General features: G+C 42.5%; 2 protein-coding genes across 2 annotated transcripts; one reads left to right on the top strand and one right to left on the bottom strand.

Annotated features, from left to right (window-relative positions):
- Nucleotides 1-5,498: 5,498 nt before the first annotated feature.
- Nucleotides 5,499-14,017, bottom strand: LOC147316762 (glutathione hydrolase 5 proenzyme-like). The gene is made up of 10 exons (XM_086313052.1): nucleotides 14,014-14,017; nucleotides 13,436-13,613; nucleotides 13,193-13,347; nucleotides 12,818-12,964; nucleotides 12,553-12,683; nucleotides 11,500-11,675; nucleotides 11,242-11,333; nucleotides 7,977-8,083; nucleotides 7,697-7,807; nucleotides 5,499-7,610 (listed from the first exon to the last, which is right to left on the bottom strand). The coding sequence occupies exons 1-10, from the start codon at nucleotides 14,015-14,017 to the stop codon at nucleotides 7,473-7,475; spliced, it is 1,239 nt and encodes a 412-aa protein (XP_086169178.1). The 3' UTR covers nucleotides 5,499-7,472.
- Nucleotides 14,018-16,711: 2,694 nt separating this feature from the next.
- LOC147316761 (ribosomal biogenesis protein LAS1L-like) lies at nucleotides 16,712-18,629 on the top strand. Its single transcript, XM_086313324.1, has one exon. It carries the CDS (start codon nucleotides 16,914-16,916, stop codon nucleotides 18,549-18,551), a length of 1,638 nt encoding a protein of 545 aa, XP_086169450.1. The 5' UTR covers nucleotides 16,712-16,913; the 3' UTR covers nucleotides 18,552-18,629.
- Nucleotides 18,630-21,899: the final 3,270 nt, after the last annotated feature.

Here is a 21,899-nt window from a genome sequence, read left to right as displayed (position 1 = left end):
GCTGAGACATGTCCGCCCATCCTTACTGCCTGTGGTCTGCCAGTTAGGAAGTTGGAGATCCACTGACACATAGATGAGCTGAGTCCCAGATGCTCCAGCTTGGTGGTGAGTGTGGAGGGAATTATGGTGTTAAATGCAGAGCTGTAGTCTATGAAGAGCATTTTAACATAATTCCCCCTTCTAATGTCCAAGTGAGTGAGTGATGTGTGGAGATGAGAGATGGCATCGTCTGTGGAACGATTTGGACGGTAAGCGAACTGTAGTGGGTCCAGTGTGTCTGGTAGTGAAGAAATGATGAAGTCTCTGACCAGGCGTTCAAAACACTTCATCACTACTGAGGTGAGGGCTACAGGGCGATAGTCACCAGATTGGACACCAGGGATCAGACATCAGTTATAACAGCATCTGTCACCAGATTGAAGAGGGTCTCAAAGAACAGTTTAATGATGCCGAAATTGTGATGTCTGTCATGATATAAAACCTGGTAATTTCAAAGACGTGCTAATGAACAATGATGAAATGACTGTAGAGGACAGTAGAAAGTAGAGCTCAAAGTGTCATGGTCTGGAGTCTGGTGACTCCATGTTCATGTTTTGTGTTTATTAATATTTAGAGTTTTCAGGTTTGTTGTTGTTTTTTCCAGTGTTTAGGTGTTCTCTGTGCTTCCTTTGTGTTTCTTGTGTTCATCTCATTTTACTTTGACGGTCCCGTGTCTCATGTCAGCGTGTCTAGTTTTGTTTTCCCTTGAATGTTATGTCTTATTACTCCCAGCGGTGCTCCTAGCCCTGGGTTTCTCTCTATCAGTGTCGCGTCGTCCCCTCACCACTCCTATGTGTATGCGTTTTTCCTTCCGAGTTCCCTAGCTCTGTTAGCATTTAGTTTCGAGTTTTGGTTTGTTTTTTGCAAGTGTTTTTTCATGGTGTTTTGCAAGTGCAATAAAGCAGCCTCCTTTGGTTAACACTTTGAGTTCGAGTCCTGCATTTGGGTCTACATCCTGCCTGCCACACAGCCGTATCATGACAGAACAATGTGACCAAACAATGGACCCAAAAGTGGCTGGATCATCCTGAGGAGAAGTATTGCTTGGTTTCCGGTCTCCCCTGGCTACTGAGTTCCCTTCATCCGCTTATACAGGATTTTCTCCTTAACACTTTGCATCTTCACTCACCAACTGCAACCAATCACCTGCCACCTCCGCCGGAGGATTTGCTGCCTGGCCTGCCGGAGGACTTGCTGCATGAACTGCTGGACGTAATGTTACCATTAGCAACTTTGACATAGAGGCATGTGGCTCAAGTCACTTCCATTAATATTTATGTGGCGGGGTGTGGTCAGTGGTGCAGCTGCGGCAAGGTGGACACACCTGAGTAGCATCAGTGATCATCTGTATTAAAAGGCTGTATTGGGTCTTGAGTGTTGTTGTTAGTAGTGTGTATGTTCGGCTGCAAGCTGAAAGGCTGCAGCCGTGTCTCTAAAAACACCAGCCACCAGCCAGGTGATAGTACCTGATACCTGGTACTTTTTTAGTACCTACTCCGTCAGGGTTCCAAGAGATTTGAGGTGATGCCCAACAGTGTGAGCATTCATCCATCCACCTATCATCCAGTAGAGTTAGAAGTCTCGCCTGTATGGGCAGTTAGCTGCCAGTGTCCATCCCAATTATCAGACTCAAGCACCCACCAACCATCTGGGACCAGCACCATTCTTTAGCAGCACAAAAACCCATCATAACATCATTCCAGTATTTTTTTTAAAAATTTATTTATTTGATTAGCATTCAAATCTCTCAATGAATACAGAATAAAGATCTACCACAAAGTAAGAATGCACGAGATGAGGCTAATCAAAAAGGTACTGGCTGAAGCACATGCTTATTATGCCAAGCCTTTTAACAAAAGATCATTTAGCATGCAGCTCATGTAGATAGAGCTCGAAGCAAAAGAGTAAAACAAAACAAACAAACAAAAGAACAAAACAAAACAAGTATAAACCTCATTCCTCCCTTGCATACCAGCCATCATACATAACTGCACAAAAGAGAATGTAAAACTCCTTCTATTCCAGCCCCACCAGTTAAACTCACAGAAAGATTGCAAGTGTCATGGATGCACCAGATATCCGTCGTGGGGATGTGGGGACTTTTGCGAATTTTGTGCTGCAGATTTGTGCTCTTGTTGGTATACTGAAGACCCTTGGTCTGGATGGTTAAGTGAAACTGATTTGCGGTTCTCACGTGTCATGACTCCTTCGTAAGGTGCCAGCTGAAATGAGGTTTGAGTTTTGGAGACACATGTGACTGGTTGAAGCTGAAAACATGGAAACATTTAGATACTTGGTAAGTTTATAGCAAAAGGACAGAGAGAGGACCATCCAGAAATCAGCACCTGAAAGAGTCAAAGCCAGTAACACGCACAGCCACTATACTCCATGGCACAGAGAATCTGCTGGCAAAGCAGTCTATTGAGCTACTGAACTGCAAATCGTCTGCTCAGAGCAAGAAAGGCCCACTGAAAGCCTACTGTCCATACTGCAATACAGAGGACTAACATTCAAATCCTTTGATAAGGTTCAAATCATAGACTGGGTTAAGACAAACCAACATTGCTGGTGATGTGAAAGATCACATCTAGCAGTACAGTGCAACCTGAAGAAAGTGTGCACCATACATCAAGTCAAACATCTCGGGATCCTACAGGAGGTCAACATCAAGAGTGTGAAGGAAGGTACTTTCCTGGTGAGCTCTGCCACCGAAGTCCTCCAACTAGACAAACCTTCAGACCTCTCCTGTGTTCTGCTTAAAGTGATCAAAGTCCTACTGAAACATGGAGACATGACACTGGACACTTATGCTGTCTTGCATGATGGCTCTGACTGCACCATGCTACGTTCATCTTCAGCTTAGCAGCTAGGATTAACAGGCACTCCTGAGGACCTTTCCATGAGAACTAGCAAATATTTCATGCCTTCAGTACTTAGCGTTTTGATTTAGCTCCACATTCATATCCAGCTACTTTCCTCAAGCAATCTACAGACTTCTCGAGTATTTACGCCTACAAACCTTCAGCCAAGTTTCGCAGCTGCACCTTATAAACCCTGCAGAACCTGTGCACTTTGAATCACTAGGGGGGACAGCTGCAAGGGTTGGACACTGCAAGACACAGCAAAGACTCTTGAGTCACAGCTAGAGCTGCAACTGTGCCTCCTGCAGCCCCCTATCTGTCGAGCTTCAGAGGCGTGTTGAAAAACAGTGGCAAGTTGACATTCTACCATAAAAAAGTGAAAAGGAGGTAACAATGTCCAAGGAGGATCAGAAAGCCCTTTAGATACTGTACCGGTATGCCAAACCCTTGTTGAGGAGAAAGGATATGCCATTTTTCCAAGCAACCCAAGAGGCAATATTGCCAAACTATAAGAGTATAGAGAAACATCTAAGCAATGGGTGCTGCAAACAATGCAGAAATTGAAAAACTGGTAAGCTGTGGTGTTGTAGCCAAACTGCAACCGGATGTTACCTCCCAAGAGCAAAGAGAGATGGTAAATACTTCATCACATGGTCCAGCGCAATGGCAAAAATAGAATGGTCTTGAACTGCTCCTTTCATTACAAGGAACTTAATTTGAACAAGACTCTATTGCCTGTCTTGAGTTCTTCCCCGGTTGGAGTGCGCTTCAAGGAGCACAGCATCAGTGATGTAGGGGCATGTTTCACCAGGTGTGCCTACTCTCCAAAGACAAACAATTCTTGAGGTTTCTTTGGTGCATAAACAGAGATGAGCCCCCATCCATACATGGATAGCAGGTCCTTCCATTTGGGAGTACCTGTAGACCATGTTGTGCATCTTTTGCTTTTCAACCGGCTATCAACATGTCGTCCTACACAGCAAACCCACAGAGGATGTAAGGTTTTTAATCCATCAGACAGTGATTCTATGTAGACAATTATCTGAAAAACTGTTTCATCAGTTAAAACTGGGGTGAAGCGCACCAAAGCGTTGGATTTAGTTGTGATCATGTGATCTGTGTGTTTTGAAAGGCATTCTTTTCTATAAGCTTCTGCCGCTTCATAAAGTTTCCTACGGAGCCCCGCAGGGGACATGGGAGAAAAAAAAATTAAGACGGACTTTTGCGAGATCTCGCAAAACAAACTCGGGATCTCGCAAAACTTTTAGCCGCATTCTTCCCGTTAGCTCGAAGCTAACGGGAGGTCGAGACCTACTACAGCCGGGTGGAACACCGCTTTCCTGGCACATCGTGCCTCGACCTCCCGGTTGGCTTCGAGCCGGCGTCCGAAGAATGCGGCTAAAAGTTTTGCGAGATCTCGCCGGAGTTTGTTTTGCGAGATCTCGCAAAAGTCCGTCTTAATTTTTTTTTCTCCCATGTCCCCTGCGGGGCTCCGTAGTTTCCGACTTGTGATTTCCATAAGGGAAATTTGGATGCAATCCAACAATAAAAACAAGGCAGACATTAAAAACTGAAGAAAAGAATTTATTGTACACAAAGCTGACAGTTTCAAAACAAAACATATCCAGTTTAAGTCCAGGTTATCTATTCCTATCAGTAAAACACATAAAACAACTAAAAAGTTCAAGGTCAAATTTATTTATATAGCACATTTCCATTGATTACTGTGGATATATTTCTTGGAGCCTCTCGACAATGGTGAAGCCCAAACTTAAGAAGAACGACGCGAGCGATGTAGGCCTCGAAGCCTCTTCAGACTCTGGTCTGGTGTGCCCCCCCGCCTGCACTGGAAAAGGATGAATGCGAGCCGTCGAATAAAGCGTTACTAACCGCTATAACTAGCTTACGTTCAGAGATAAATTCCATCAAGTCTGAATTGTGCGCTACACGGGACACTCGCAGATTAGAGATTTCTACCACCATAAGAGGCGAGATATCATCCTTGAACCAGAGCATCCAGGCCTCAATTTCGGACATAAAAAGCGATGTGGCCAGGCATGATAACACTTTAACTGAACTGCAGGCCTGTGCCTCAAACCACTCTGACACCATCGCCACTCTCAAGGCCACTGTGGAGCGTTTGTCTACAGAGTTAAAGAAGTTAGATGAGAAATGTGAAGATCTTGAGGCACGCTCCAGGAGGAATAATGTAAGAATCGCGGGAATACCAGAGGGCACAGAGGGAGTTTGTTTCACAACTTTTGGCGGAGGCGCTACCTCTCGAGGAGAAGCTACTTATCGATCGAGCACAACGTGTATCGACGAGTGAATCGCCAACGTCCCAAACAAAGTGATCCTCCTCGGCCCATCATCTTGAGATTGCTCTACTACAGGGGTTGGCAACCCTGGGCACACGTGCCACAGCTGGCACGCGAAGGGTTAAATAATGGCACGACCATAGCTGGACTGGCCAGCGGGCATTTATTTGCCCGGTGGGCCGATGTGATATTTAATTTTTATGGGCCGATGATTTTTTTTTTTTTTTTTTTTTTGTAACGGTATAAACAATGAAAGGTGGTGGACTGGCCAGATGCTGGTCGATGTGTAAAAATAACTCAGGATATACAGGAGGAGGAGAGACCCAAGGCGGTGAACTGAACTTCAGGTAAGAAGTTATGAACTGCAGTCTATCTGGGTCAGATATAATCCAAGTTTAGATGTTGTTTATTTTCGTTGTGCTGACTTTTTACAGTCAGTTACAATCAGTAGCGGTTTTAGATAAGGAGCGACACGGGCAGTTGCCCGGGGCGGCATCGTGGTGGGGGGCGGCATCACGGGCATCGGCAAAAAAAAATAAAAATTCTCGTACTCATGCTGCCCCGACGCCAGCCAGCGCATATTGGGAATGGTACAGGCACCGATCGGTTTTCTATCGCCCATTTGCTGGGAGTAAGGGCGTCCTTCGTTTGCGAGGTGCGCCTGCTGCTTGCGGCGCAGAGAGGAGAGGGCGGGGCGGCGGGGGATTTTCTGACCGGCTGGAGCAGCATCTAATAACCATCTCGCAAAGTAAAACAAAATAAAAACAAACCAACAAACACAAACACACCAGACATCATGATACAGATTTATAATTTGCGCCTGCTCGCTGCTGAAGTCAAAGTAAACTTTATTGTCATCTCCGCTACATACAGTCCAGTATATAGAGAGACGAGACGACAAGGCTCCAGTTACAGCAGTGCAAGTAAACAAACAATATATATAAGAAGAGTAAGAAAACAAATGTACACTTTAGGACCAGGGGTAAAGGGATCAATAACAGTTTAAAATTTATAGTTTGATGATTTAAAGTCTCACACACAAGCCGTCGAAAGGGGAGGGGGGCCGGCTGCTTCCAAATAGAGCACATTTCATTTATAATGTTGTAAATCCAAGCCCATTATGTGTTCATGATTTGAATCCTGGGTTGTGTGAAATCTCAGAAATGCACCCTAGACAAAGTGAATCTGTGAACTAAGGTGTAGGTGTGTTAGATCATGTTGTGGTGATCCTTGGGTTGGGGGAAGGGTGTTCATATTGGAGTGCAAAATTAAAACCAATGGAAGATGGACAAGAAAAGTTCAAAGCCATCAGGTCCTCAGTTTAGAAAAAAGAGAAAAGAAGAGGAGGAGAAACGAGCAAAAGATGCAGGTAAGCAGATGTGTCATTGAATAATGGCAGGTCATCCTGAAACAATCAGAATCAGAATACTTTATTAATCATAAACAGACAGGAGCTCAGACAGATACTGAGGTAAAAAGAAAACCTGCCTCACAAACTGCTTGTCAGATTAACTTTTACCCTGAGCACATCAGCAGAATTACCCACACTTTATAAGAGCAAAAACATAGCAGGATTAATGAAGCTCAAAATCTTAATATGAAAACTAAATATAAAAACATAATAATAAAAAACATTGGGTGGGGGCTGGGGGGTTAAACTACAAATCAATTGATAGATAACTTAGGGCTGCCCTAAAGTGTACCCTACTTTATCTCCCTTCTGGACTATCCAGTGGGCTAAAATCTACAAAGTAAACATGAATTTGATGAGACTTGAAAATATGAATTGTTTACTATAACCAAAGATTTCTGCAGTCAGTCTCAACCTGCTGGCCTGCTTTTTAGAAAGAATGCAGGTCAAAGAAACAGGCATGGGCTTCACATTTTGACCTGAAAGCTGTTTCCTTGTTTAGTCAATTCTATATGTATCAAAACCCAAAATAAACAAATATTTAGAAGGTCATATTGATTGTAAAAAAATTGAGGCGGATATCAACAGCAATCCCTACTTTTTAAAAAAATTACATTTCTAGTTTTTACAGTGCTATCTTTGCACATTTTTGCATGAAATTTGGGATTTAACTGATCTGATCGTTGCATTATGTTTTCAATATTACAAACTTTTTATACACATGAGCAAAGCATGAATGATCTATCAGTTAACAGACGAATATAGATTTACCAATGTTGTAGCTACAGCAGTGTCCATAACCTTAAGACCATGCTGTATAACTGACATCACTGACTCTTGGTCTCAGTAACCAGCAGCTTTGCCTTTTTTCCTTTCATCAGACCATGCAGAGATACAGCTGCCCGCCTTTTCCACAGCGTTAACTGTGTTGTAGAATTTTGCTATTTTATGTCCCAGAGCTTCAAGACCATCAACTACATCCTGCAGGGCAAAGAGGAGAGAGACTCAGATGGAACAAGAGAAGTAGAACTTATTAATTTATCATTTAAATACATTGAATAAATTACCTTTTCAAGCTTGGGTTCAGGTTTTACTTCACTTTTAGAGTCTACAAGAACAACAGGCGTAATAATTGCCTCCTTAAGGCTCTTTCCAAACCAAAGGTGGTTCATGAGCGCCTTGGAGAGAAAAAAAAATGAGATGAGAAAGTGATGATTACAGGATAAATTAGGGTGAAGAATCTTGTTGCTATGATGCAAGCTTTAACAGCAAAGACCAGCATCAGTCCACATCAATTTATTTTATTTAATATGTAACGGCACCTTTGTGTGTACCATGCATACATACCGAGGCCACAGCCGGTGGAATCATTTCAGAACCAGACCCTCCAATCACCAGCGTCTTCGACGGAGACTTCAGCACAGATGGGGCCATATTGGAGGGAGGCCGCTCCCCTGAGAAATACAACAAAGACCTTGAATGACAAAACTAGAAAACAGAAATCAGTCTGTACACACATATCTGTGCATAAATCATTTACACAAATGTTTCATACACGAATCAGTTACTGTATTTTCATGCAGTATTTTCATACCTGAATTTTTTATACTCTACAACAGGGGTGTCAAACTCCCGGCCTCGAAGGCCAGTGTCCTGCAGGTTTTAGATAAGACTCTGGGAGAACACACCTGAATCAAATGATTAGTTCATTACCAGGCTTCTGGAGAACTCCAAGACATGTTGGCTGTATCCCAATTCAGGGTCTGCAGCCTTAAAGTACGCATTTCAAGGCCGATTATGTTAAAGTGAATTGTTAAATGTTTGTCATTTTTATGCTTACCATCTCTACATTGTTTTAACTCTGTGATGAAAGAAATTCTTCTGTCCCCCCTCCCCAGATTCTCGAGGTTCTGGGTGGGGGCTGTAGTGTTTTATCACAGGCACATCCTTGTGAAGGTCTGTTTGATGTTGGTAAACTTCCTCCCCTTTGTATGGCTTCACTTTGTTATCTAGGGTGAACCATGAATTGGGTGTGGGGGAGACTACCCTCTTTATGACCAAGGATGTTGCTCCTGCTTTTATGCTTTTATGACCCTTTTTGGTCAGCAGGAGAACACACACATACAGTGCCTTGTCTTTGTAACCAAGGGGGGTTATGAGGGGAGGTGTTTGTAAACTATTGTTTATTGTGTGAACGTTTTCAATAAAAGGCAGCGAGAGGAGGCCATCATCGGGGTCACTCGTAAGGAGATTCGAAGTGCGTTTCTGAGATACCGACGAGGCCTCCCTTGCAAGTAAATCGATTGATCGCTGTTGCCTTGTTTTTCTTTCACGGGAATAAGTCCTGGATACAGCAGGGTCTGAGTTTAGACCCAACAGATTACGTCACAGCGACGCGACGAAGGCTGTCCCAATTCAAAGGCTGCTCGAAATGCTGCCCTCAAATGCGTCCTTCATTTCCCTGAATTTTAAGTGTAGACTTCGTGGCCCAACATATCCCATAATGCATAGCATGGCGGTGGGTGTCGATAATTTTGCCAAAAAAAAAAAAAAAACGGCGGATGAGGGGCGCCCGAAGAGTAAACTTTAAGTAAGTACTGAATATTATGTCACTTATTTATGTGCAAATGTTTAATAACGAAGAACATTAAACATTACTGTTGGCCACATGTCGGCAAAGTAATGTGACATTAGTGACGTTTGTGCTAACTTGGTTTTAAAGCCTTTACTTTAAAATATACGCCGTTCAATAGCTGAGCTTAATCTTACAGAGAATGATCAAAGCTCATGTAGAAACAAACAAACAAATGAACAAAAAGGTTTCTCCTTCATTCCTGTCAAACAAAGCTGTATGAAACGTTTCCAGCTGTTAGTATCATGGTTGCTAGGCAACCTGGGCAGCGCGACGGAGGCTAGACCGTCCCATTTCACAAGCCTCGCACTTCCGGCCTCAGCGGTCTTTGATTACGCGGCCCTTGTGGACCGTTAAGGCTGCGTACTTTAAGGCTGCAGACCCTGAATTGGGATACAGCCGCTGAGGAGGTAATTTATCTGTGTTTGATCAAGGACACATGTAAAATCTGCAGGACACTGGCCCTCAAAGCCTGGAGTTCGACACCTGTGCTCTACAAACAAGTTTAGAATTGCATCCGCCCATGCTTATCAACAAATGATGAAAGTGCACACACAACAAGTGAGTTATCTCTACTGAATCTGTATCAAACTAAAGTGAAATGTCTTTCAAAGTGCAGCTATTACTGAGACTCTGTCAGTGTGTTAGATTAATGTTTGAATGATGCTATGTCCAAACTGAATTATACAGAACCATGAACACACTTGAATCAATATTATAGATCTATATATAGATTCATCCATCGATTATCTTCAGCTTATCCTTCTCAGGGTTGCAGGGGTGGTGGAGCCAATCCTAGCTACCATAGGGCGAGAGGCAGGGTAAACCGAGGTCAGGTCGCTAGCCGGATGCAGCGCTAACACAGAGAGACACTCGCATTCACACCTATGGGCAATTTAGATTCACCAATTAGCCTAACCCTACTAACTGCATGTCTTTGGACTGTGGGAGGATGCTGCAGTACCCAGAGAGAACTCACACAAACATGGGGAGAACATGCAAGCTCCACACAAGTGGGATCAAACTCAGGGCCTTCTTGCTATAAGGCAGGGGTGTCAAACTCAAATACACAGTGGGCCAAAATTCAAAACTGGAACAAAGTCGCGGGCTAACATTAATATTTATTGAAATATATTTATTCCTCCAGATATAAGAATGAATCTTTTCTTATGGACTCAAACACGTTTTGCTGAAAAACTGAATATGGAACAAACAAAGCTTAATACTAAACAATATATCTATTAGCTGTATAATACCAGTAGGCCAGCTCTAATAGTAATTTGGTATGGCTTTGCGGGCCAAATGTAATTAGGCTCCGGGCCAAATTTGGCCCGCGGGCCAGAGTTTGACACCTATGCTATAAGGCAACACCGTGCCAGTGTGCTGTCCTCTATATAATTTTAAATGAATATAAATATCCATATACCGTCAAATCACAATGGTACATTTATATCATAAGGTTAACCCACTTCAGTAGAGAGAAACCCCCAACAATAAGAAGAGCCCCTTATGAGCAAGTACTTGGTGACAGTGTGAAGGAAAAACTTCACACAACAACACGTTGACATGGAAACAGATTTTACTACAGCAGTAGTAAAACTGTGCCTGTTCTTGAACATTCAAACATTTTAGCAGGCTATGGTATTAAACAGAAAATGCAATTTTAGTCCAAATTCACATGATGTGTTTCAGTTTGGCAAAACATCGTGGAAATGATCAACAAGTTTAGTTTTTCCATGATCAACAAAATATGATGCGTCACAATGAATTATGAAATGCCATTTTCTCCTCTCATTTCCTCAATGGCACTATTTTGCCATTAATAGAAATTACTTAAAGAAATATGTCCTGTCAGGAAAATAATTTCAGGAAAAAAATTTAACTCTTTGTGGTATTAGTTTTGAAATAATCCACCTTCCTCGTCTGATTACTTGTATTTCATAAATAATAAATGTAAAAAGCATCCTACTGATCTCTTACCAGGAGAGAAGCTATCAGCTCTACCACAGAAGTCAGACAGCTGGTTGTTGAGAATGATTCCAGTGCTTGGAGAGAGGACCCCGGAGCCGAATCTGTAAACAAAAAAACTAAATTAACTACAAAGCCAAGACACTCTTTGTAGTATAGAAATAGTCTAAAAATAAGTTCCTCCATAATCTCTTAAATCTTCAGTTTCAAGAAAGAAAAATATCTGATAGCTGGTTTCTAGCAGTGAAACAGAATGATGCAGGTACTGACTCGTCGTTGATGCTGCTGGTGACAGACACAGCAGATCCATCTTCAGCCAGCACAGATACATGTGTGGTGCCGATGCTGTCCAGATACAAGTTGATGCCAGGATCACGAGTCTTGTCGCTGCTGATCAAGCTTCGTTTGCTGTCTGCAAAGCTATCCTGTGTCAGTTTCTTTGCCATCTGTGTGAAATACAGAGAATTAATAAAATGAATTAATAAAACTAAATAAATATGCACATTACAGAAAATACATTGCTGTCAAGAAATTTATAAAATTGGAGCCAAATGTTAACAGAATTTTGATCATTGATCCATCACTGATGTAAGATGAATGAATGAATGAATACTAGAGGTTATAATATTGGTTAGTGATCAAGCTCAACATATGACTGCCAAAGATAGAGTCTCTGAAATTCAGTCATCTGTGTGAACTACAGAGTATCTGAAAACATCACATTACACAAAATTATACTTATATTTAAATACTAAGATAATAATAACAATAATATATACATACTAAATTAAAGACAAATATTAAGCCAATTTAGGTTTATGTGCTTTTAAAACTTGTATTTATATGTATATGTTTTAAAAGCTACATCACTGCTCAGAATGATGCTGAAATGAAAATGCTGAGACTCAAAGAAATTCTTACAGCACTCTACTGGTTCTCTTCACCCTTAGTGCTTCTATAAGAACTTTAATTGTAAGTAGCAGCCAGGTACTGATAATCAAATGCCCCTGATTGATCATTAACAAAGGTGAACACTTCTGTAAAAGCACTTTGTTAACACAAAGTCACAATCTCAACCCAACAAATTAACCTAAAGTCCAACTGTGCAAAACTCAGAGATATTACAAAAAAACCTCAACTCATTATCAGTGTGCATAAACTGACTGTGGTGGGGTGTAGTTTGTGGATGAGCTGCAGGCAAGGGGCGGTTTGTTTTGTGTTTTGTGATGTGGTATTGTTACTTTTAATTGTTTAGTCACTTAAATAGAATCATTCTTTATGCAACAAAGCAGGTGCAAATCTGTAGGATTTTGAGATACTTACTTCATCTGAGCTGAAGTTTGGATCGCTGATATTTGTCTTTAATTCATTGGCAAATTTTAAAGCTTCAATATAACGGTGATAAAACAAAATCTTTTCATCAGTCGTCTTAGGTTCTGATTCCATTTTGTATCCTAAAAATATTTTTAAAAAAAAATTTTTTTGGATTGAAAACATCAATTCTTAGTGTATCACATTTGTAAAGATTGATAAGGATCATTTTCCTATATGAATCAAACTCTACATGCTAGAAGCAACAATCAGGAACCTTTCATGATGTTGAGGATGAGGCTGAGGATGGCTCCTCCTGCAGGGGGCGGAGGGAAGTACAGCTTATACTCTCCCAAAGAAATATTCCACGCATCAGTCACTTTAGCTTCATACAATTCCAAGTCCTCCCGTGTGAGGTTTCCTCCTGAGCACGAACAGTGAAACAAATGATTCTGCTGAGTACAAATGAACACAATGAATTTCATAATCAAGACTTTGAATGGATCGAGACAGATCACAGTGTAGCCTGTGAGGGATCATGTTACAGTTTTCCAAAACCAATAGATTTTTGTAATTTGTAATTAGATCATTGTGCCTGGCAGACATAGAAAACGGTCAGAAAGAGAGCAGGATGAAACCCATCTGATAATACCTGCATCCTGAATGTCACTGGTTAAATTCTTTGCTATTGTTCCGTTGTAAAACACATCTGGTCCCTCGTTTGCGATCAAAGTGTCAGCCAGTTTCTCAAATTTCACAGTATCACCGGTCTTAAGCAGGTTCCCATTTTTATCTAAATATAACTCCCTAAAAGACAAAGACAGTGAAATAAAGCTGAACCATTCATTGTTTGCTCTTTGTATTTTTGAAATCACATTGTGGGTGTATTTCATACCGTAGTGACGTGTTACCAATGCGTGGGATGTGTTGACCTTGGTAGTAAGGAATAGGGAATCCTTCTCTGGCTAATTTGATGGTCGGCTGAAAGAGGTCGGCCCACGGCAACTTCCCATAAAGCCGGTGTGCCGCTTCATAACCTCGAATTTCCCCAGGAACCCCAATCCATCCGCTACCTGGTTAGATAGATAATGGATAGTCAGTGCTGGAAAGTCCCACATACATTTGCTCGTGTTTTGAGTAAACTGTAAGGTCCTGACCTTTAATGATCTGAGATGATGTCTGTTATAATTTGGTGCTTTGTAAATACTCTATTCTATTCTGCTCCATTTCAGAGGGAAATGTGTGTGTTTGTAACTGATTATGTTAGAGATAACATTTTGCATCTTACAGTTATTTTAAGTTTATTTCACTATAGTTACACTATTTCTGGCTCAAAGAAGCATTTAGCATATCTTATATTTACTTTTCTTACTGTTTATGCAGCCTGTGTGCAGGAGTGTAGCACAGAACTCTGGGCCATATAAATAAATGGTGTCTGTAGCCCCCTTTCTTTCCTTGATTCATCTTTCTCACACATATTCTAATGTCTAATTTCTTTATTTTTTAATGTCTGCCACAAGTGAACTGCTCCAACTACTCCCAGTTCTTATTGCTGTCCATCCCATACTCAAATGCTGTCAAAAGACGCTTCTTAACAGAGACTATGCTGATTCTACATATGGATCCACAGCTTCCCTTCAAAGTCAACACACTATAGACAATCAGGGAGTAATGCATGAAGGTCATTTGTACTCTGCTGACCAGTGGCGTGTCTAGAAAATTTTTGTTGGGGGGGCCAGGTAGGGGCACAGATTTGGAGAAGGGTGGCAGATTTAATTGGCAGATAATGTTTAAAAAAAAAATTCTACCAACCCTTAACCATAATTCAATAATCCTATAAACCTAATAACCAAATGCACTTTTAACTCTTATTAGAATGAGATTTTAACCACTACGGTGCAAAGTTTTTAGATACTGCGTTGATAAAGTACAAGAGATACAATCAGTGCTTTGTCAGTGTTTACTCAGCATTCAAGGACAGCAATATTTGCATAGTATTTTTACTGACATATACTGCACATATGTTTTGGGCAAAAACATTTTTGAATATTAAAATACGAACATTTGTAGCAAACAATTGACAAATTAGCCATTCCAATGCAAAACTTTCTCTGCCTGTTAAAAAAAAGAAGATAATCTTCTCACAAACTGGTGTTTGATTTTGAAACAGGAAAAAAGTGGAGAAACAACTGAAAAGACTAATATTTGAATAAAACCTGAAAGCAAGTAAATACTTTCTATGCTGCCTTATGGTAAACTTTGGTAATATTGATAAAGAACAACACTGGCTGATGATGAAATACATTCAGCTGGCATGGTGACACTGCCAGTATAACCTGCAGGGCTGGACTGGGACAGAAAATCGGGCATTTTGACTACAGACCGACCCACCAGGTATTAAAGCCATAAAGCCTTTGAATGAAAACAAACCCTGTTGTGACAGTGATGTACAGTCTTTTTGGTATATGTATGATTTCTATACATTTTACGTCAGATAAAAACTTTGGTTGTAAGATTTAGATAATTATTTAATAAAAGCTAGATATTTTAAATGAGAATAGGAAAGAAAAGTATTTCTTTGTGCCCCCTTTCCCTGTTAATGCCCTACCTGGCCCCCTGGCAAAACTTTGCTAGACCCGCCCCTGCACAGTTACCAGCTGTCAGCTACATAAAAAAGGATCCTGGTGGGTGGTCTTCACGTTTCCCTCTCACCAGATATCCAAACCGACATCATGACCAGCAGCTTTACAGCTGTGGCTCCAGCAAACATCAGCTGATACTAGAAATTAATATTAAATAAATTCTAACAACAGCCGATCAAGCTTAAACGTGCTGCTGTTGTTTAGCGCGACATCTGCTGGTTTCGTCTTTCTGGCGCAAAGTGGGCGATAAACAAACAAGAGAGAAAAGCCGATCAGCTGATCATCGATCAGTTTCATGATTGAAGTAGCAACAGGAGAGGGAGGATGAGAGAAGAGGCAGCTGTGCAGCGTAAAGACAGAATAAATCCAGCTTTGTGTCTTTTTCCATTCTAGCTGAAGTTCGGGACAAACTGCGTCTCTTCTCAGCTCAATACGAAACGTGTAATATTTTCTCTGATTGAGGGACCATTCCATTTTTTTAAGGAGCCGTTGGCAACTCTACTAACTAACCTTATGAATAAAATAAAGTTCACTATCAGTAACATCATAGCAACCGAACAGCTGTATAAAAACTCCAAGCTGGCTAGAACGCAGTATGAGTTATTGCAACTGACAGTAAAAAGTCAGCACAACGAAAATAAACTCCACCTAAACTTAGTTCATATCTGACCCAGATAGACTGCAGGTCATAACTTCTTACCTGAAGTTCAGTTCACCTGACACTCGGACTGGCGGCTGCCTCGGGGCTCTCCTCCTGCCTCCCCTTCCCTCATCCACCTGCTGCCTCTGTGGAAGCCCCGCCATAGCCACCACCAAACAACGGAGTTATTTCTACACATCGACCTGCATCTGGCCAATCCACCACCTCTCATTGTTCATGCCGTTACAAAATAAATAAAAAATAAGTCAAATAAGCCCGATGGCCAGTCCAGCTATGTTAACCTGCAACCAAATCTGCAGCTCCATACAGCAATGTTACGACTTAGATTACATCTTATAACTCATAACTCTTATGTTAGCTCCCCTCTGTAGCATACTGTCTGAAATATTCCACGGCTGCAATAATTCTTTAAGTGTTATTTTTTCCTTGGTATTCTAATTTCGCCGAAGTTTACTAAACTCAACAAACTTAATATTACTTACCGGGACATTTATTCTGTCCTCATTTTCTTTCACCGAAAAATTGTTTCCTGTAGTGACGTCTTTCGTGCTTGGCTCTCCTACCTTTGCTAACGTGATGCACATAGCGCAGAAGCCGATGCTGCATTCACTTACACTCGGATATCTGAGCGTCACCGTGAAAACATAATCGGACATTTGATATTTGATTGAATTTTATTGTTTTGCCTTTGGGGTGGCACCTGGGGTGGCCAGTCTGGTTGGGGGGGTGGCCTGTGCCCCCCCCAGGCCACCCCGCTGGACACGCCATTGACCATAGCCAAAGAAAGCTCGTTTATGACCAGCATCATGTAAATAAGCGCTCTGTAGAACCATCGCTCCATCCTCCAATCCAGCAGGTGGCGTCAGCGTGCCCGCAGGGTGAACGTCAGCCACAAACGAAGCCGAAGAAAACGTTAGCGTCATTTCCTGGTTGCTGTGCGACAAGCAACTGTAAAACTCGAAGCTCTGAACGCGGTCCTCTGTCATATAAATCTGCGAGTGGTCTCTGCGTGAGGCGAGCGGCTTTTCCCGGTGAGTGAGAGATTGAGCGTGAGGTCCGGAGCGCGCACAATGAATAAAAAGGGCTCTGAGAAAACACGCCATGTGGTAGCCTGGCTTAACAAAGCGGAGTGGGATCAGGTTCGGGACTACCTTTACTCGATGGACTCCTCTCTGCAGAGGTTTGCGTTAGAGAGGATATCGGCTTGGAGGGCCAGGTGCGCTAATAGTTTTCCCGTGGCCGTGGACTGCACAGCAGACCTCGTGCGCTGCCAGGTGCGGGACCGGTCCGGACAGCTTACCGGAGATGACTTGACCCTGATGTACGGGACGGCCCTGGTAAGATTTGTTAATCTTATCACGGATCGCCAGCAGGGGAGAAAGGCCCGGTCGCTGAGGCAACTGGCTGGAAACTTGAACATCCCCGAGTGGGTGGTGGATCTGAGGCACGAAATCATGCATGGGACTCTTCCTTCTTTGAAATGGTGCCGAAAGGGATGTAAGGTGGCCCTGGAGTGGCTCCAGCAGGAGTTTTGGTCCAGACAGCTGGGAGGAGGCCCCGATGAGCAGCTCGTTGCCAGGCAGAAAGAAGTGGATGCCTGCAGAAACGCTCGGGAGCTGCTGATCTCTTTTCAGAAGGACCAGTACCAAGCTTTTGATGATGGGTCTCCTGAAGACAAGGGGAAGAGCTTGTGGCAGGCCCCCTTAGCAGACATGAGTTGTTTGCTGGGTGAGATCAAGCAGTTTGCACTGGGGTCCAGGGAGCTGTTGATTGATGTGCTGCTGGAAGACGGTTTTCTTGTTCCTACCATGGAGCAGCTGGAAGCATTAGGCTGTGCAACATCTGACAGTGCCAGTCCCACTGAGCCCAGAGTCCCACAAACCTTCCTGCGCTTTTGGCTGCCCCTGCTAAAGATGCTTAACTCTTCGTCTTTCATTCACCTCTTCCTGGAGAAGCTCTTTGTGGAACTGAAGCTGCTCAGCAAAGAGCCCAACGGTCACAGGTGTTTCTATATTTCTGCATGGATTTCAGAAGTCTTCCTCTGCAACAACAACAAATTTGAATATCATTTTGAGACAAAGTTGCAGAAGAAAGCCAGAATGAAGGACAGGATTTTCATCAACCGCATCAAGCTGAGGTGGCAGCAGCTTCTCTCTGCATGTCTGGATGCCCCCTGCATCAGCACACCTCACCTGATCCAGCTAGTCCTGGATGACATGGAGCATCCCCCCCCTCAGGAAACCAGAGAGAAGCTGTTCCAGCTCTGCTCCATCTACACACAGACAGAGCGCTCAGAGGCCAGCACACCTCTGCAGCAGCAGCAGCCCATATATACTGTGAGTATGCTGCTGGACCAGATGCAACACTCCTCACCGATGGACTCGGAGAGAAGTGAGGACCGCAAATGGGCAGACGTGCAGGCTGAAAGAGCACTTGCCCTCAGAGGTTCTCCGTGGCAGGTGTGCACTGATAATGTCACATGGAAGAACTATGACCTTGGTAAAGTTCCTGGACAGTCGGACGACCCGTCGTGCCTCATGGTGGACAATTATTCGATAATGACTGTGTTTGACCAGCCAGTGGAGCTGGAGAGCAGCGCGACACGTAGCAGCATCCCCGGGGCCTCGGCTCCAGCCCGGCCAGCTGAGGGCCTCCTCTGGAGCAACAGCGAGCTCAACAAACTGAAATGTGGACTGAAGCTTTTTTAAGTTACTTGTGTTATTTTTGTTACTTGTGTTATTTTTTGTTTTATGTTAAATGGTAAATGTTTTATGTTAAGCACAAGATTGTTGTTGTTGTTGTCATTCCAGCCTCCGCTGACTCTTGTTGTGCTAGAAGCAGTTTTGAAGCAAAAATATAATATTCAGAAGACAAAATGTTGTGGGAGCTTTAACCATGAGCACAGTGCAGGTTCAGCAGTTGTGATTGTTTCTGTCCAGTCGAGCTCGTTAACTAAACATGTTGGCAGAAGCAGAAATAAAACTTTCAGAAGACAAAATGTTCTGATTTAAAGAAGGACCAAAGGAAGGAAAGCATAGGTTTTGATTAAGTCTGATAAACTAGAATTATAAGGTATTGTTACATTAAAAGGAGCAAAATGAAATAAAAAGGCTATATCAAAAACAGGTTATAACATAGGAAATGTGAGGTTTTAAAATGAAGTTAGTGTCAGCGTTTTAAGAGAGTGGTAAAATGATGAGTAACGTTGAAGAATATATATAAATACAAGTCTATAAGTCAAGAACATAATTAGGATAAGGCTTTTGATTAAAGAGTCCCAACTATGATAAGTTAGGGAGATGCAGGAAAAGGTGTTTTGTTTCCTTTGCAGAAGATCTCGGCGACCACAGGGGGTGAGGATCCTGGAGGCCCGAGGCCGGATGGACCACAAGAGAGGGTCAGAGCGAGGACACAATGTATTGCGACCTCTGGTGTACCAATCGTCGTCATCGTCACCATTGCATTAATAATATAATCTGCAGCATTGATATTGCATTCAGAGGTTTAAACAGTGTGTGTCTTTCAGAAAGACTAAGTTGCAGAAAGTTTGCATTAATGAAAGCAGAGTCTAAGTTATTCTGAGGAGCAGGTTAGACGAGGCTATTTGATGAGCCTCTGGTCTGGTGGAAGGTCAGAAGTGCAACGGGTGAGATGAGAGAGCATTTGAGGACGACATATACACACACACACTTAGTTAGAGAGAATCATTTATAGGTGAGAGGTTAGTTATGTTTACTCGCAACTGTGAAAGAGGAACAGTTTCTTGTTGTCTCGGCAAGAAAGAGGAAATACCTGGTGTGAATACGTATGAATGGACGGTGACTGGACGGACGAACTGAACTAAGGTTGGACCAACTGGACACTGAGGTAAAGACTGGACTAAGGCTAAGCACATGACTGATGACTGTTCTGTTTTAAGTTCATTTTCATGACATAGATTGGATCATGAGTGGGGAAAACTGAGCATTTTTAGTTTTGTACATTATTTTGACACATGAAATGTGTCAAAATAAAGGGGGGATTTAAGGTTTAAGTTGAAATGGGTTTAGGATCATTTTAGGACTTTTGGGGTGTTTGATGATTTAGATATGGTAAAACTGAGGCAGACATTGTTATTTTCATGTTTAAGTTGAAGGATTAAAATGAACTGAATCCTGGTTAGAAGATAAACTCTTTACACACATAAAGAGCATTTAGATTAAGTAAAGTTAATATAAAGGATAGAGCCCAGAACATGATATCTTGAACCAACTTTGAATAATTAAGGGAACATTAGATGAACACAGTAGATTAGTGAGGTGTACCAGAGAGAGGCTTTTTGTTTTCTATCCTTTACAGGAGAACATTCCAGTAACACAGCGACCACAGGGGTGGCAAGAATCTCCAGTTTCGCAAACAGGTCACATCTGGATTACACGCTGTGGACAGGGCGACCCCGGAGGCAAAGGTGGTGTGGCTGAAGGTGCTCAAACGCAAGTGGAAGGAGCCACGCTGGACTGGTCCATACGAGGTCGTTGCCAGGACAACTACAGCAGTCCAACTGAAAGGGAAGGGCGACACCTGGTATCACTGGTCGCAGTGTGCACCAGCACATGAGAGCTTGGTTGAGGAAGAGGCTTCAACCAACACAGGTGTCAACAAACAGAGGCAGAATAAACCCTCTCACCTGTGCAACAGGCCATTCAGTAGTCCACCTGGAAGGCTGAAGAAAGAAGAGCAGCAGCGGAGAAGGTCGTCACGCCATCAGAAAGGGGCAGTGATAAGTTAAAGGCTCCACAAAGAGGGGAGTTTCAGTCCAGAATCTAAAATCTATATAACAAGTCTAGAATACAAAGTTTATATAACATGATGCAAACAACCGAATCAGAGACACGTAATGGGAAGAAACATATTAAAATGTTCCTTACAACTACATGTGTATTATATGCGATAATAGTAACCATGGCTCTGTTGTCTTTTGTCTGTATTTTGCAAGGCACTCCGGACCCCTTGTCTGAACACGGAGGCCAGTCCAGCCCAGCAGTTCCTGAGACTGTAGGTCCTAAAACAGGATCGCTAGAAAGACAAAAGCGCGAGGGGTCAGGTAAAGGTGATGAATGTCTCAGCAGAAATAATGGCATAGAGTTGAACTATGTTAAAGGGTCTACCAGCTCATTCATGTTAGATTTGTGTGACGTCATTAAATGTACAGGAGCCAGTAGTAGATGGAAAGTGTCAGACAACAGTGGGACCATTTATGCCAAAACAAGATAACTATGCATGTTTTAAGTTCTCTACTGATAATGAAAAGTACAAGGTGGGAGAGATCGATCCAACTTGGTGTGCCGTCACACTTCAGGGACGAACCACCAACAATGTAAGCGGCCCTAGCACGGTAATTGGAACCTGGGCAGGAAGTGGGCTCTATTATTATTGTGGGGAAAATACTCTGTTGGTTCATGTTCCTATAGGAAGCGTAGGGACATGTGCGATGGTGCGATTAGGAGCTCCACTCATGCTGATTGGGAATCAGGTAAAGGCTATTCCACAACGCAACACACGTACTCTAGCCGCCAGACGTCTTATTTTTTTTATTTTTTTTATTTTTTTTTATTTTTATAAATGACATCAGAAACAGCAGTAAGCGACATTACGTGATGGCAGAGCTTCAGTTCATCCTTTGTCATTTGTTTTTTTTTTTTTTTTATAAATAGGACAGGGGGAATGAATGAGAGAAAGAAAGAAAACCAAAGGGGAGAAGAGACGGTGAGAGGGGGGGGGAAGAGAGAGAGGAAAAAAAAAAAAAAGAACTCCTGGGTCACCTGTATGGAGAAAAAAAAAAAAACAAACAAAAAAAACAAACAGAGGAGACAGCAAACAACAAAGAGCAACATAATAATAGAGAAAACAAAGCACCATCACAATAAACTAGCTAGTCATAGATATCAATATTTACTAAATAATAAACGATATTGTGCAGCACGCAAGATAGACAGCGCACAGTGTGCTTTGAGGCAGCAGCCAAGAAAGCTTTAGTCCGCGTCTGTGAATACCCATGTGTGCATACCTGTGTGGAT

This window comes from Aulonocara sp. 'chitande type north' Nkhata Bay, linkage group LG12 (genome assembly GCF_057382095.1).
Source record: "Aulonocara sp. 'chitande type north' Nkhata Bay isolate Kocher_YH1m ecotype deep benthic linkage group LG12, A_spYH_male_GT1.1, whole genome shotgun sequence".
NCBI classification, from domain to species: Eukaryota; Metazoa; Chordata; class Actinopteri; order Cichliformes; family Cichlidae; genus Aulonocara; species Aulonocara sp. 'chitande type north' Nkhata Bay.
The sequence above is the reverse complement of the archived record's forward strand: the minus strand, read 5'-3'. Positions and strand labels throughout refer to the sequence as shown.